Source organism: Apis florea, unplaced genomic scaffold, assembly GCF_048593485.1.
Source record: "Apis florea isolate Af1SG1 unplaced genomic scaffold, ASM4859348v1 contig_2293_pilon, whole genome shotgun sequence".
Taxonomy (NCBI): Eukaryota; Metazoa; Arthropoda; class Insecta; order Hymenoptera; family Apidae; genus Apis; species Apis florea.
This window is the reverse complement of record NW_028256554.1, coordinates 3,310,799-3,329,197: the sequence shown is the minus strand read 5'-3', so window position 1 is coordinate 3,329,197 and position 18,399 is coordinate 3,310,799. Positions and strand designations below refer to the sequence as shown.

The 18,399-nt window shown below is 20.6% G+C and overlaps 2 protein-coding genes across 11 annotated transcripts; one reads left to right on the top strand and one right to left on the bottom strand.

The window, feature by feature from the left end:
* Positions 1-622: 622 nt before the first annotated feature.
* LOC100868841 (pyruvate kinase) lies at positions 623-9,290 on the bottom strand. 10 transcript variants are annotated; one of them, XM_012487787.3, is made up of 8 exons: positions 9,120-9,284; positions 5,885-5,920; positions 3,778-4,125; positions 3,439-3,625; positions 2,757-3,278; positions 2,271-2,609; positions 1,873-2,029; positions 623-985 (listed from the first exon to the last, which is right to left on the bottom strand). In XM_012487787.3, exons 2-8 carry the CDS (start codon positions 5,909-5,911, stop codon positions 973-975), a joined length of 1,593 nt encoding a protein of 530 aa, XP_012343241.1. In that variant the 5' UTR covers positions 5,912-5,920; positions 9,120-9,284; the 3' UTR covers positions 623-972. The 10 variants fall into 10 exon arrangements, with proteins under 10 accessions (XP_012343241.1, XP_086759746.1, XP_012343242.1 ...); XM_086903620.1 differs by having other exon boundaries at positions 1,793-2,029; positions 9,120-9,265; XM_012487788.3 differs by having other exon boundaries at positions 5,885-5,937; positions 9,120-9,258.
* Positions 9,291-9,478: 188 nt separating this feature from the next.
* On the top strand, positions 9,479-15,484 carry LOC105735736 (uncharacterized). Its single transcript, XM_031917169.2, has 4 exons — positions 9,479-10,016; positions 10,282-10,381; positions 10,519-13,041; positions 15,254-15,484. The coding sequence occupies exons 1-4, from the start codon at positions 9,949-9,951 to the stop codon at positions 15,332-15,334; spliced, it is 2,772 nt and encodes a 923-aa protein (XP_031773029.2). The 5' UTR covers positions 9,479-9,948; the 3' UTR covers positions 15,335-15,484.
* The last annotated feature ends 2,915 nt before the right edge of the window (positions 15,485-18,399 follow it).

The window sequence follows — 18,399 nt, the reverse complement described above, 5'->3', positions numbered from 1 at the left end:
ATTTTATGATTGCTTTCCATGATTGATTTCGAATATTACATTGTTATATAAATAAATTGAAACTTTGGGATTCAAATGCGAGATCAAAATTAATTTTTTTGATATTTATATATTTTCATGTATTTTTTATATACATAAATTTTAATATTATATACATTATATACATAAAGGTTTAAAGAATTTATATATTTTTGTATTTTTTTCTATACTTTTTGAAAATAATAACTCAAAGAATTGAATTTACAAAAAATAAATATAACAGATATGTCAAATTTCATAATTAGTATTAAATAAAATGGTATAATATATTTAGTTATATATAATATTAATAATATTAATGCATAATTAATTCTTCTAAATTAATAATTTTTCGATTTTTATAATTCAAGATTGAATATTTTCCAAAATAATATCAGTAAGTATTAAAAAAAATGTAATATATTAACATTTAAAATATATATCTTATTTTTTATCATATTAATATAATAATAATACAATTTTATTTTTTAATAAATTAAAAAAATTAATAAAAAAACGTTAAAGTAAAATAAATTTTTTCATCTATATTTCTATATAGAAATTAAATTAGGGGAGATAGCAAATAATTAAAATGTTTCAATAATTTACTATTTTAAATAATTATTTTATTTTATCATTTAACAATGATATTGTATATATGTGTATATATACATGTATATGTATATACAACAATATACATTTATATATATGTATGAATATACATTTATACATATGTATGTATATACATATGTATATTTTGGTATGCTGTATTTATTGAGGTATTTGTTATTATAATGACAATAATACTGTAGCTACTGATATATTTTTAAATTGTTACGCTTTCAATGATTTTACTATGTATATCATACATTGTTATACAATATTAATTATATACTGAATTTCCAAAATCTAAATTTATCAAATATTTTGAATCCTTTATAATCCAGTGTATATTTATTCGACCGTCCTAAAAAAAAAATACATATTACGAAATTATTTTTTTATTACATTTAAAAAAACAAAACAAAAAAAAAATATTTAAAAATATATGTATATTATTAGTATTGCCAACACTTTACAATAATTATACTTACATTATACACACAACAAATTTAAAGGATTATATTTTTATATTTACATTCAAAAATGGGAAGAAGAAAAGAACTGAATGTTTTCTCTGAAAATATTTTTATATGATCAAATAATTCTATAAAATTTCTTGCTAAAAAATTTTTTGCTAGTTGGATTATTGAGAATTTAATTGTTTGGAAAATAATTTAGCATTTTAAATTTTCAATCTAATAAAATAACATTACTTAAATCAAATTATTAATTATTGCATAATTTTTTTTCAAAATATAAATTTAAATATTAATAAATTTTTAGCAAAAATTTAATAATTTAATTTTTTTGCCAAATATATCTCAATTTTTATAATTTATTAAAAATTCAAAAATTTTTCTATTTTATTAAGAAAATAAAATATTTTTACACTAATTAAAAATAAATGACCATATTTTGTAAGAAGAATTTTATTTTTATAAAAAATAAATGTGCAATAACAAAAAAAGCACAGACAACACAAAAACTTATTAACAAAATCAAATATATAAAAGTTAATTGTAATTAAACATAAATTATATCCTACTATTTCACTAAATTTTATATTATTTAACACAATAAATTTTATAAAGCAAAAGATAGCAAGTCAACAAATAATGTTAATGCAGCAACAATAACATGCAGAAGTTATAATATATTACATATTATATACTCATATATTCATAACTATCTGTATCGCTAGCTCGTATAGAAGGATCAGTTTGTTCTTCAGGAATTTCAATATCTACATACACAATACGAAGGGAGTTCGTAAATCCGGCGCCTTTTCTCCATCCAGTGACTACTATAACTGCATCTCCAGGTTTAATGAAACCTTGATTTTTGCCAAATTTCATACCAAACTGAACGCGTACATCAACATCTTTTACCCAATCAGCTAATCGTGGTTCTATATATAAAAAACAAGTAAATTATAATTTCTTTATATATTAAATTATTATACATTAATATATGCACAATATACATACTATTTATTAAACATTTATTTGAAATAAAAAATATATTTAACTATATCTATTTAATTTAAATATCTAAATATTTAAATTTTAATTTAATTTTATATATTTATAATTTTTGTTACATATAATGTAATTTTAATGTAATTTTAATTATAATATAATTTTTACTACCTTCAAAGTGAAGTGGCAAAATCCCACGATAAAGATGTGATTGTCGTGCAGTCTGTGAGTGTCTAGTAACTGTAATAATTGGGCAACGTGGTCTGTATTTAGAAATTAAAAACGCGGAATGACCAGTAGTTGTAATTACTATAATAGCACTAGCTAAACATTTCACAGATGCTTCTACAACAGCAATTGCAACGGCATGTGTAGCATCAATTGGAGGTATTGCTTTCATTGAAAGCTCATGAAATAATTGTGTTTGCCAGATTGCAGACTCTGCTTCTTTACAAATATTAGCCATTGTGAGTACACATTCCAATGGATAATCTCCTTTGGCAGTTTCTCCTTAATACGTTAAAGTAAATAATAATTATTATATTCACATATAAACATTAATATATAAAAAAATTCATATTTTTCATTCACATCGCATTGTTGTTTATATATTTTTTACTATTAATTAATAATATAGTAATTAAGTAATTTATATACCTGATAACATAACACAATCTGCACCATCAAGAATAGCATTAGCTACGTCCGATGATTCAGCTCTAGTTGCACGTGGTTTTTTCACCATAGATTCAAGCATTTGCGTAGCACAAATTATTGGTTTTCCAACTTTATTACATTTACTAATAGCAGATTTTTGAGCTAAGAATACTTTCTCTGGTGGTATTTCAATACCAAGATCACCACGTGCTACCATAATACCATCAGAAACATCAATAATTTCATCAATATTTACGACGCCTTGATGATTTTCAATTTTAGATATTACTTTAATATTTTTTCCTTTTTCACCAAGAATTGTTCGAATTTCTGTCAAAGCGTGAGCATCTCGTATAAACGAGGCAAAAATCATATCAACTTCATGTTCAACACCGAATATTAAATCAGATTTATCTTTTTCAGAAACAGCAGGTAAATCTACAGGAGTACCTGGTAGATTAACACCTTTACGAGAACCCAACATTCCACCATTTTCAACAATGGTTACAACTAGTTCAGGATCTAAAATATACAAAACATGGAAAAGATTAATTGTTAAGTACAGTTTTTTATAAATAATATTTAATTAATATTTAATCAATTAAAACTTTAATAACGCAATAAAATTTAATGAATATATTTTTTTATTTTTAAATGAAAAGAATATAAAGGCTATACATACGGATCGCGGTAACTTTAAGACAAATTAAACCATCATCGATAAAAACGCGACTATTAGGCTTCAACACTTTAGTAATGTTCTCATAATCTACATAAACAATATTTGCAGTGCCTTTTTCTGCATATGCTTTATCAGTAGACAATTTAAAAAGTTGATCTTTTTTTAATTCAACTTCAGCAGCTCCACCCTAAAAAAAATACAAAACAATAAATATTACATATTAATTATATAATATATTTATAGGATGAATAAAAAAATCTTTAAAAACTTCTCAATAAATTTAAAAATATATATATATACATATATATATAAAAATTAGAAATAGAATAAATTACATACACCTTCCAAAAGTCCTGTACGAATTTCAGGACCTTTAGTATCAAGAGCAATTCCTATAGGAATGCTTAGACCAGCCTTTGCAGAAGCGTTTTTCTGTGCTTGTCGCACATTAGCAATAGTTTCAGCATGATATTCGTGAGTTCCATGCGAGAAATTTAATCTAGCAATGTTCATACCCGTATCGATCATTTTTTCGAGCATATCAATAGATCTCGAAGCTGGTCCAATTGTACAAATAATTCCTGAAAGACGGACAGCCCCTACAGGAGCATCGATATCCAGGGCACATACATGATCTAATTGGGTTTGAGCATATAATGCTTGAGAGACTATTTTTCCGGAAACCATCTAGAAATAAAATGTATGATGAAATTGCATTTTATACATAGAAATTATTTCACAATTGTTAAAAACAAATGAAACACATTCGATGCTTCAAAAAATATCATTTTATGTAATATTTAAATAAAAATCATATGCAAAATAATTTAAAAAGCGCAATATTATTTCTTAAATGGCAAACAAAATTTAATATACAAGATGACTCATTTACATACAGTTTACATACAACACTTTACATACAATAAGCTAACATATAACAATTAATTAAAATTGAATGTTCAAGTGATATTCTGTATAGGTAAATTTATTTTTAGTAGAAAATTTTGAAAAAATATATGAAATTGTGAAAAAAAAAATTATTGTTTAATATCGAAAAATATTTTTTGATATTTTTATTAATACAAAAAGCTGAATAATGAAACAAATAACAAAATTAGAATAATGAAACAAATAACAAAATTAGAATAATGAAACAAATAACAAAAATATTTTAGATTGGATAGACTAATTCTATATTATTATTCTATATTATATACATATATATATATTCTTTATTATATATTATTATATACTATTGATCTGTGTTCTATTTAGATATGCATTAATATGAGAGTAAAAAATGAAATAAATTTATATGCATCTTTAAAATTTTTAATTTTAGATATATCACAAAATAATGACTGATGGTAATGACTGATTATTTGTTTTAAGAAAATAAAAAAAAAAATTGTATAGCAGAAAAATTTCTAATAATCTATAATCTATATCAAATAATAAACTTAATATAAAAAAAATTAAAATATAGTTTTTCAGGACCGAACATAAAAATTACTTACTTTTGAAAATATAAATTTACAAATACATACTTATTCCAGAAGAATGTAACTTAGAGGATTATAAAAAAAGAGATCAATAGTTCAAGCGTTAAACGTAATCGTTTTTTCAAATTCTTCTTATATCACATTATATAAATATGAATCGATAATTTGGCATATTTAATAATCCGAATTATTATAATTTTGATATAATGATACAAAGTTTAAAAAGAAATAATATATAATTAATTATATTGTAAAGTAATAATTGATTTTCTTAATATTGTAAATTAGAAAATTTAATAGCAATTATTAAATTTTGCAAATTTAGATTTGTTAATATTTTTTTTATTTTTTCAAATCTATTAAAGATATTAAGAAGAATTTGTCTATGATTATACAATTATTATACATCCATTTTGATAAATAATGATTCATGTTGTGCTATTTCGGGTTATTTGTTACTTTAATAATATAATTTCATAAACAAATGCAAAACAATATTAGTAAGAATACATTAATCAATCGACAGTAATATAAATAACATAATTAAATAATAATAATAATAACTGTAATTTATATTATCAGTATTTACGAATCATATCTACAAATTAATATTTACAAAACGAATCATTAATAAAATAATTTTTTAAATACTTTTCACATTTAAAAGATAAATGAAATATTGGAACTTTCAACTTGAAATTTGAATATAACATGCTTGTCTACTACTACATTTTTTACATGCTTTATTTTATATTATAATTCTTGCACCAGAAATATATAAGTTTTTTTCATAATATTATTTATCTGGCTTTATTTTGTACAACGATCTAATGTAATCAAACAATGATGCACGTGCAATAAAAAATGAAAAATTAAGAAAAAAAAAATTACAGCAACACACAATAAAACTATTGAAAGAAAAACTTGTCTTTTAAGATGAATACCTTATCATAGACGGTAACCCATACCATTTTGGCAGGCTGCACAAATAAAGAGACTGGAATTAATTGTAGTACGGCATTAATGATACCGCAACTATGATTGACTGCATTCTTCGATATAAAAGATGTAAATTGTTTATCGGGCAAGTGATAAGAATGTCGCGACGATCGAAAATTCATGATAATATTGAAAATGTTCAATGGACGTAGTAGACGATGGCAGTGGCGTGCACAAATTTCAAATGCTGGCATTCTAATTAATTTGTTTAAAGAAATTACACATTAGATATTATACACAAATATATCTTATATATAAAAAGATTTTTTTATTTTATCGAATTTTGTTAATACAAAAATAATAAAACATATTTATGAAGATGGAATATTATAAAAAATTTTTATAAAATTTTAGTACAATATTTGATATTAATCTTTATATAAACTATTCAAAATACAATATTTATAAATCATATGATGAATATAAATATAAATATAAATACAATATAATAATAGGAATTAAATATAGAAATATAATCGAATGTACAATATATTATAAATTATTATATAATTTGCTTATATTTTATCAATATTTTAAATATTAAATAAAAATTAATTTATAATTAAATAATAAATTAATGTAAATAATAAAATAAATAATACATTAATGAAATAATATAATTTGTTTATATTTTATCAATATTGTAATTTTAAATCAAATAATAAATTAGTAATAAATTAATAAGTAATATAAGTAAGAATAAAACATTAATAACCTGAAAAATCAGCGTATAAAAATGTACAAAATGTATATATATCCAAAATTCATGTAAAAAATTTACAAAACATATATGTATTATAAATCTGCACTAATTACCGCCATCGTCTGATATTTAAACTTTAATTGAATTTAAATGAAATAATTTTAAATTATGAGATATTATATGTTATCTATCATTTTCAAATTTAAATATTTTATTAAATTTTATTTTCCTCAAAATTAAAATATTTAAAATATTATGAAGATAGTAACAAAATGAAAACTATCGCCTTCATATGTTTTTATATGAATTATAATTAAAATGAACAAGAATTCAATTTGAATAATTGTTGTAATAATTTGAATATAATTAAAACCATAAATCAGGATTGTTCAAAGATTAATTATACATTAAATAAATTTTTTATAAATTCCTATAAATGATAAAACATTAACGAAATTTGTAATTTTTTTAAATATTAAATAATTCAACAAGAATATAATTTTAAAAATAATTTTATAGAATATTAAAAAATAGTTAACTGTTATATTATATATAACAATGTTATATATAATATGTTATGTTGTTAATGTTATATTATATATAACAATTAATATAATATAAACATTTTTTTGTATTTTAATAAAATATAAAATTATTAAATACATAAATTTTGAAGTAATTCTTATATCTAATCAATTTTTATCAATAAAATTAGATTTAATTTAGAATAACAGGATTAATATGAGCGAAATGATAAAATCATCACATGTTGTACATAGATATTATAAATCATATTGTACATTGACACAATAATTTTATTATGTGATATGATATATGATATTACAAAGGTAATATCATTTCTTTAACAAATTCCGAATTTAACAACTGAAACGACTGGCGATGCGAACTATTATACAATCATATATTATACAATCATGACGTAAAACCATCGTATAATATTATGATTTATTAGATTATATATTTTATGCATTATTCTTTCTTTTTCGAATAGAAAGAATTTTAAAATATATCGTATGATAATCTTTATCGAAAGGTTATAGCATTATATATTAATATGTAATATTAGTTATAATCTAAAATTTTAATGATATTTCATGTTTAATGTTATTTTATATATGTAATTATATATGTATTATATGTATGTAATACATGTATATAAAAACAAAGTATTATGTTAACAGTTCAAGAAATTAATATTATATAATTTTATTATATTAGCAAATTTTTTTCATTAAAAAAATTATTTTTGAAGCATTATATTGATATATTTTTTATTATATTTTTTCTAAAATAAACTTACAAAATAAGTTAACATTAGATTATTTTACATTTCTTAATATCATTTTTTTTTAAATAGAAAAATTAATTAATTAAAAATGAACAATATTATAAATTTATTTTGAAATATGCATGTACAGTTTTTTTAAAGAAAATGAAACTTTAATTTTATATATATATATATTAATTATTATTTGCATTATTCTATCTATTATACTTTTATTAATTTATTAAATAAAAATAATAATAATTTGAATTAATATTATATAAAATCAAAAATTTATTGTATAATTCATATATGAATTTTTATATTGTAATAATATGAAATATTTTTGCATAGTATATATTTATATGTGTATGTATATATATATACATATGTATGTATATAGCATATATCAATTTATAAAAAATAAAAATGTAGTTTAATTTTGCTTTTATAATCACAATATATAAATATTTGAGAAATAATAGATATACATAAAAAAAAACAGTAGTGAATTTCATGATGTCTTAAATATAAATTATAAAAAATTAATGAATATGTATTAAAATCCATAATCGTGAAATAAAATCATTTCAAATATATTCCAAAATTATTTTATGTATAAATATAATATTTTATACTTGTATTAAATTCAAAATTTCATATTTATTAAAAATATATATATATAAACTCATGAAAAAAATTAATATGTATAAATTTTTATAAAAATTATGTGTATAATAAATATAAATAAATATGGTTAAAAAAAATAATTATATTCAAATTTCTCAATGTTATTTTAAATTATATTTAATACAAATATAAAACAAGATATAACGACATTAATAAGTATTAAAGAAAATAGGAAAGATAAATCATTGTTAAATCTTATTTAATTTTTAGAAAACAATTTAAAGCACGCATATTATTTCAAGGTCAAAACGATATTCGTTTTATGTATATTTCTTACATTTCTTATATATTCATGAATAAGAAGATTTTATGTTATAATGTATACATATAATTAAAATTCAAATGAAATTTCGTTTAAACAAAAAAATGTTGAAATTTCTATAGTTACGATAGTGAAAAATTTTCAGAACTACAAAATTCTCTTAAGATTATAATCGTTAAAGAATAATAGCATGATTTTATATATTATTTACCATGTTATATAGTTTATTTTAACTATTACCTTGTCAAAATACTTGAAAAATCAAATTTAATGAGAAGATAGTCAACGAATAGAGCAGGCACTGAAATTCTCAAACTTATACGTTCACACTTCAACAGAAACTGAGGTTTTAAGGACATGAAAGGTCACTACTTTCCAATGCGTTTGAATCTCTTGGCTAGTTTTCAACGCAAAACAGATAATATTCTACTACCAACTTTTATTTTAAAAATTAAATCTGATTGATTGAAATAAATTTAATATAATTATTTTAAAATAAATAAAATACAATATTGTTAAATAAAGATGAAAAAAAATGTTAAATACAATTTATTTTTATCAATACATCAATTACATTATTTACTTAAAATAATTAAAATAACTAAGTAGAAAAGGAACTAGAATAAAATATGTAATAATATTACAGATATTTTTTTATAATTAAGATACAAATTAGTCAAAATATACAAAATATTTTTTACAAAATGAACTTTTGTTAAGTAATGTAGAAAATTTTAATAAAATATGTCAATTTTCAATAATCTTTAATAATCAAATGCTGAGTATTTAAAATATTTTCTGTTTTTGATTTTTATTATTGATTTTGTTATTTTAATTTTTTTTTTATTAGGATAATATTTATATTTTATATATACAAATGATTTATATATCGATAGCTTAATATATATGTTATTTATATAACAGCAAATACAATAGATATTATCCTTAAATATCTTGTAACTAAATAATTCAAATGTTGAATACATTAAATATAGTACTTAGTTTATCATGTTATTCAATATTTTTTTATTATTTTTCATAATTTTTGTTAAAATTATCTATATATACTATGCCAAGTGAAATAAATGAATTTAATGATGAACCGCTTTCAATATCTTATAACGAAAATGTTGAAAGGTAAATATTAATATAGGTTAGCAGATTTGTTTTGAAATATATAATTAATCTAATACAATTATATTTGTATGTTTAATATATATACATTATCTTTCATATAGTAGTATTTTATGTATTATATATAATAATAATATTAAACAATTAAACGATTAACAAATAATATATTTCTATTATTTTATATATGCATGTTTCATGTTTATAGTTATTTCTATATTTAACTAATTTTTTTAATATATATATGTATATATATATATATATATTTCAGAATTACAGGTATTAACCATAAAGAATTTGGAATTCCTTTCCATATCCTAAAACATAGACAACAATTTTGGGATGAATTGTTTTATAGATATTCAGAACAAGTATAAATTTTATTTTAATTTATTTTATTTTATTTTAATATATATATTTATTTATATATAATATCTTAATATATATAATCTTTTTTGATCCCTAATATAGTAAAAATATATTTATAATTGTTTATAATTTGTTTCAGTCATCTGATGAAACTGTATTGAATATTTCATCATTAAAACCTGTTGAGAATGAATCTATATTAATAGATCAAATTTATAGAAATGAATATAAACCATTCAATGTAATACAATATTGGATAAATACTAGTTATTTACCTTATAAAAAACTTTATATAGATAAAGATACACAGTCTGGTATTGAATTATCTCATTCAACTGAATTATGTATATCACATAAGTCTTCACATAAGTCTTCTAGTAGCTCAGTTGATACTGCTACATATATTTTGTCAAATATGAATACAACTAATAAAATAGAAACTATGGCTATTATAGAAGGAGCAAAACATAATACAATAGAAACTTTTCAAGATATAGAAAATACTAAAAAATTACAAATTACTGCTAATAACATGCATGAAAAGAATAATGAACATAAAAACAATAATGGTAATGACGAGCAATATTGCATATTGAATGAAACTCATAAAATGTTAAATCATGAATTACAACAGCAAAATATAGATATAGAAAAAAATATATCACAATTACAGAAAAATGTAGATGTTAATAATGATGATACATTTTTAGTTGATACGCATGATGAATTAATTAATAATAATTCAAATAAAAATTCTTGTATTGAACAAAATTTATCAAATGTGAAAATATTGCATATCGATCAAAATAATTTGACAAACAGTTTTGAATTGCAAAATAACACTACAAAAATAGGACATCGAAAAAAATTATACACTGGTAGAAATTCGCCAGTTGATCTTATTAACACGACAACAAATAATAAAAACACAATATTTCAGTCAAAACAAAATTTACATCCTGCATTAGATTTTGAATGTACATTATCAAAAAGATATAAAATTTGGAAAAAAAGGAAAAGTCAATTTTCTATATATAATAAATATCTTATGAATAATACACAATTTAATACTTTAAGCCATAAAAAACAAAGAAAAAGATCAAAATTAAAAGAAACATTAGTAAAAAATAATAAGACTGTTTATATAAATAACAATACTATTCAAAAGAATTCAAAAATAAATCAACAATCAATGAAATGTAATATTGATCAAAGTATAAATAGACTTCCATCAATTAATGACTTAACAAATATAAAAAACAAATTTAATGAATTAATCAATTATGAAGAAAAAACAAATGCAGAAGAATATAAAAGAACTAATGATAAAATAAATTTAAATCCAATAATTTATCTAACGCGATTATCTAAAGACGATATTGAAAAATATAGAGGTTCGAGAAAGACAATAGAAAACATTAATAATTCAATTCAATTATCAATTAATAATCAAAAGCATAAAAAATTGAATGAAACAATAAAATTAAAAAATTTAACTGTTTGTTTAACACGTTTATCAAAACTTGATATTGAAAAATATAAAAAATCAAAAAATGTATTACCAGAAATAATAAATTCAAATTTATATGTTTGTTTAGAACAATTACCAGAAATTAAAACTCAGAAATGTAAAAGTATTAAAAGAGTAAGTAATAAAGAATTAAGTAAAAATGATTTATTATCAGAATCTATCCAATCACAAAATGATAAAATAAATATTCATAAATTTTTTCAACGCAATGCATTAAACTATACTTATTCCAGTAATGATTCCGGTACTAATTCTTATAGTAATATTAATTTAATAACAGAAGATACCAATAGTGATCAAAGTACTGTTTTAATTTATAAATGTAGTAATACATCGTTTGATTTGTCTAGCTCTTCATCTTTATTGTCAGAAAACAGTTCTCAATTTGATTTTTCAAAAACTTTCAATAATTATATTTTAAAATCAAAAAGAAGATATAATAAAAAAGAAAAGAAATTAAATAATAAAGTATTTGATAGGAAAATAAATACAACAGAAGAAAGTATTAAAAATAAAATAGAAACAACAAGTGATAAAAATCAATCAAATTGTATTGCTGATAAAAATAAATGTAATATAAAAAATAAAAAACTTAGTAATATAAATGATTCTTGTAAGAAAAGTTCAAATATAAATAAAAATATATTTTTAAATGAAAATGTATACCAGAACATAAACAATATAACTTTATCTTCCAATAAATCAGAAATAAGTTCTGAAAGTAGTAGCATATATACAAGTAATAAGAAGAAGAGACCACGTGTTGTATCCGATGAAGAAGATTTTGTACATTGTTTAAAAGATACACAAAAATTGAAATTAAAACATTATAAAATGTTAAATCAAAATTTAAATGATATGAATAAAAAAATAAAAACAAGAAAAAATGTAATAAAATATCCAAATTTAAATATTTCATTAAATGAACCAGAACTTCTGACTAAAAATATTAGTTCTAAAAAACAGGAAAAAGATGTTACCTCAATCAAGAGGCAAAAGTCTTTGCAACAAAACAATTTATCTGTAGGAAAAGACTGTAATCAAAGCACAATTAAAGCACAAACTGTAACTAAAGATCAAATAAAAAAATTATCTAAAGTTAATACTTCACAAATTGAAAAAAAATCTCATATAAGCCATTTACTTTTTAAGACAAAGATATTTAGTTCTGATTCGGATTCTGAATATTTGACAGAATGACATTGTTCATTTAATAATTTATTCTTAGATGACAAAAAAATAAATTACTAAAAAGTAATTCATACTATCATTATATTTTTTTAAAAAATAATTGTATTTTGTTATTTGTCAAATTTTCAAAAAAATTTCTTCCATAATATAAAATGATGAACTTGTATTGCAATTGTTTACAAAATCAAATATTGTTGAGATATAATATAAGTAAATTAATATGCAATATAAATTTCATATATGGGGTGCATGTTAAGTTTTTTCTTAGACCTAAAAACGTAATTCTATGCCAAATCAGTCACTTTTTAAAAGATTTTTTTTAAAATTAAGATATTAAAATACAGATAATATATAAAAATTTATTTGTAAATATTTTAGATAAAAGATATGTCTCAATAATTTGTCTCAATGATCAATACAATACGATTAAAAATTTTGCATTTAAAAAGATAATTTAATTTTAAGTATATTAGAAAAAGATATTCATAAATTTATTATTTTCACATAATATTATAAAAAAATTACTGATTAAAAAATAAATTTTTTTACATAATAAGTAAAGTTGATAAATTTTCATCTCTATTTTTGACGAATATAATAGGCGAATAGGAAAATCTGATTGCTGTAATGTATAATATATAAAAAAATGATTGTTTTTTTGTTAAAATAATAAGGGACATAATAAAGGACACAATTTATTGACTTATAAAGCTTATTGTTGCTTTATTAATTAAATATGAAAAAATATATTATATTGTTTTTGTTATAGATATCAAAAAATATGAAATAAATCTGAATTGACATTTGTATTACACAAAATAGTAATAAGTACAGGTTCAAATTTTACAAAAATTTTTGTTATCGAATTTACATTAAGCATGCATCAAATGGTGTAGAATTTTTTTTGTACATAACATGTCATAACTAAAAAGCTATTAAAAATGGAATTCTTGCTGCAAAGTCCCCAATTTATCATCGCATTAATTTTTTTAAATCAACAAAATAATGATTATATTTCTTCTAATTTCACGTAAATTATATTATATTTCACTTTAAAAAAATCTTCAATTTGGATATAAAAAGTGATTGTATATTTATAACATAGATTAATGCTGATTTTTTTTTCGATATTTTATCATGATTTATATTAAAATGTAATAATTTATATCTTTTTTTATTTAATTAAAAAATAATTTTTTATCATAATATTAGTATATTTTATTATAATTTTTTTTTATAAGTTTAAGTTATAATATATATATATGTACAATATATATCTAAATTTTGAAAATATATATTATATCAATTTAAATTTTAAATTAAACCTTTAAATTGTTTAAATTAAAAGAGAGAGAAAGAGAGAAAGAAAGTACTGTTTGTGTCAAATTAGAAATAAAAAAGATGAGATATAAAGTAATATATTTAACGAAAGGAATAATATAAAAATATCTTAAAGAACGTAAAAAAAAAAAAAAACAGAATATGAAAATAGTAATACCATTAAATATAAATATAATATAAAAACATAAGTGAAAATTTACATAAATTTTATTGGAAAAGTAATAAAATATTTTAAGATATATCATATTGATCGAAATATAAAATTTATAATTCTTTTTATGCATTTTTTCTGAATTTATATATGTAATTATACATAATTTTTTTAAAATTTTATTTGTAGCTTATTATTTTTGCTGTTTATCGTTATTATTTTTTTTAATCTTAATCTTTATTTTCTTAATTATAAATAGTTTTAAATATTTAATTCAAATATTTTTTAATGTAATTTTTTATATTGTTAATTATGATATTTTTTTATAATTCATATATATATATATATATTTTATTTATGGTACATAATAAAAAAAATCGTATTTGATTAAATCTATTTTTAATTTTTATTTTAAAAATTTTATTTTTTGTTTTATAAATAATTTATTGATATCTATGGATAATTTTTTTTTACATACATATATGTTTTTATTATTTTTTGATTTTTTTTTTATTTTTCTTAAATAAAATTATCGAATTGCCACACCCAATATATGTTGTTTTGAAAGAATTAAATGAAAAAATTGAGATACGTAACCTTCAAGAGTAAATGTATTCCATGTAATCTGATCAAAGCCAGCATTTTTAATATGTATAATAGGATCAACATTTAAATGGCAACCACCAAAAAATAATGGCCATATTTTTGTTTGTGTTAATATTTTTTGTAACCATCGTATAAAAATTCCTTCATTCTCAGGTATATGCTCTATGAATAAATATTGACCACCCTGTAACAAATCACTGGAGAGATTAGATTATTTTCAATTTATAATTAATTTATAAATTAAATTAATTAAATTATATAAGTATACTTTGTGTGTAATTTCAAATATAAAAGTTTGCAAAGATTACTTTAAACTATCTTCTTACATATGTAGATTAAATAAGATAAAATTAAACTAATAATATTTTTATTATATTACTGTACCCAAGTGTATAATTCTGTTATATATAAATATATATATTATATTATATTAATATATTCAAAATTCAAGATTAATTATAAATTGTTTAATAATTTTATATTATTCTTGTATAATATATTAACTTTCTTATAATTCTATATTAGCTAGTATTACTAATATACTCTATATAAATTAGTATAAGCTATTTTATATTAATATAATATAGATGTAATAGATGTTAATTATCTTACCGGTGCCAATACTCTGTGGATTTCTCGAAGCGTTGATTGCAACGATGTTACTGAACATAACGATCTTGTGGTTACAACTACGTCTATATATCCAGTAGGTACTTCTTTCAAAGAACTACCATCTCCGATTATTAGATATTCAATAATGATATGGGAAAATTGCCACGAACGATTACTTTTTATTAAATATTCAGCTAATCTCAGATTTCGATCAACACCAATTAAGTGTGTATTTTCTGGATAAAATTGTATATTTTCACCTGAAAGATTTAAATTTGATCTATGTATTTACGTATAAATATGTAGAATTATAATTTTTATCTAATTCGTAATATACATATAAATATGATACATTAATTTTGTAGAAGTAACATAAAATAATTTCATCTCATTTAACGTTATTTCTTTGATTGATTCAAATCAAAAGACAAATATTTTTGTATTTATTGTACTCTTAATGTCTTCCTTAAAAATTTAAAAGTTTATATCGTATAATAAAGTTAATTTTTTTATATATTTTAAAAATTTAAACTATACAAAAATAAGAAAAGAAATAACTATTTCGAGAAGACGTTGCTACGTCTATTTCTGTTATCAATATACATACATGGAATGCACACCCGTTTTAACGCCAATCTCAAGGAGACGTATGCGGTTCATGGATTGTAACACTCTGTCACTCGAAACAACGTGTTGTAGTGATTTGAATAAATGTTTTTTGTAAGGTGTCATGAGTTCTGCACACTCCACTTCAAATCCCGTTAAATAAGCTTTGTAAATACGTTTTTGCCAATTCAACCATTTTCGCGATATTAAAATTCCGATAAGAATGATAATAAGCGATAACAATCCATAATTCGTAATTACATCGCGAATCCATAAATCGTTATTGCTCATTTTTCTTTATGAAAATTCTTAAAATTTTTTTTAATCTATTATTTTTGTGAACAACTAATGAATGAATCCAATATCACTTTTTCCCCCCCTTTAATTATTAGCTTCGTATTCATTTAAAAAAAAAAATCGTAATTGTGTCTTGTAAATAAGTATACTTCAAAATGACGAATGTTCACATTGAAATGAAATAAATCTGGTTGTAATCATTCGTGATAAGATAAGTATTAGAACTACATTTTTCTGAACGAATAATATTACGTCGAAATAAGTACTATTTTTAAAAAACACGAGTAAACATTTATTAAATTTTACATCAATTAAGATTTTTAATTCTATTAAAAAATCATCGTATAAATTATTTTAAAACTCAATAATGATAGTTGGATAAATTTGAAAATGGGGTATTGACCATATGGTTTAAAAGAAAAAGAAGAAAAAAAAAAATAAATAAATATAAGAGAAAAGAGAGAAAGAAAAAGAAAGAAAATGTTTTACGGAAGAAAACACGATTCGGCCGGTACATAGAGGAAGAGAGAAAACAATGGTCTCACGTTTTCGAAATGCGAGAAAGAGCGTACAAGTTAACAAAGGGGAAACAGCCAGCGGGCAAAAAGAAAAACGCTCGAAACGAACATATCGGCGCAAGGGGAGCCATGATTCTTTGTCACTCGAGTTTTTAAGAGTGACCACAAACAAAACGGAGTTCGATCAATTTGGTCCCTCGGCCGAGTGCGTGCATTCGTTTGCCTCTTGCTCGTGCTCTTACGCGTATATACACGAGCCATACATCCATATTTTCGTTTCACATGCACGAAACTCGAAATTTGTTCGATTCAGAAGCATTTCGCAGTTCCAGAGAGGCGTTTTGTTGTTAGCATTGGGGCGGAGAGGAGGTCGACCGTTTTCGTAATGGCTCGTTGATTCGAGAGAATCGTCATAAAAAAATCATACAATTTTCTTTCTTCATTCTTAGTTGTTTTTATTCCCTATTTTCTATTTTCTACGTACTCGTCGTATTTTGCATTTTGTTTCTAGATGTGTTTCTCGTCTTTTTTTTTTTTTTTTTAAGTTATATTTTATATTTAATTTCCATAAATCTGTTGTTTTTTATATTATTTGAATTTCATATATATATTCTATCTCTTGAAAGTTTAAAAATTCGTTTAGTACGAATTCATGATTCATGAAAGAAAGAATGAAAATAAAAAATGATCTAGTATTATATAATATTTTTTGATCTTTGAAAATATAAATATTTACAAGATATATGTTTTATACGTTAAGATTAAAAAGAAAATTGAATAAATTTTGCGTTATTAAAGTGCATTACTATCTGTCGATAATATTGTGACCTATAAAAATGCGCGAAAATATCATTTGCCCCTGAAAATAGGCAACCAACGTGCTCTTCATTGGTATAATTAAACTACATACGTATAAAAGTTATATCAAAGAGACAAAGATTTGTATTCATCTTATTTCTTTTTTAAAGGAATACAATATTTAATTTATGAATATAAATATTGTAATAGAAAATTATTTTTATTTTAGAGATACCATTTTTTATTTTATAAAATTTATCTTTTCACATCGATGTTCGATTCGTTGTCTTCTATTCCATTGTAAAGTTTCGATATTTTTGTCTTCCCATTCTTTTCATCCCGCTTTCTGTCATTCGAGAATGCCCGAAG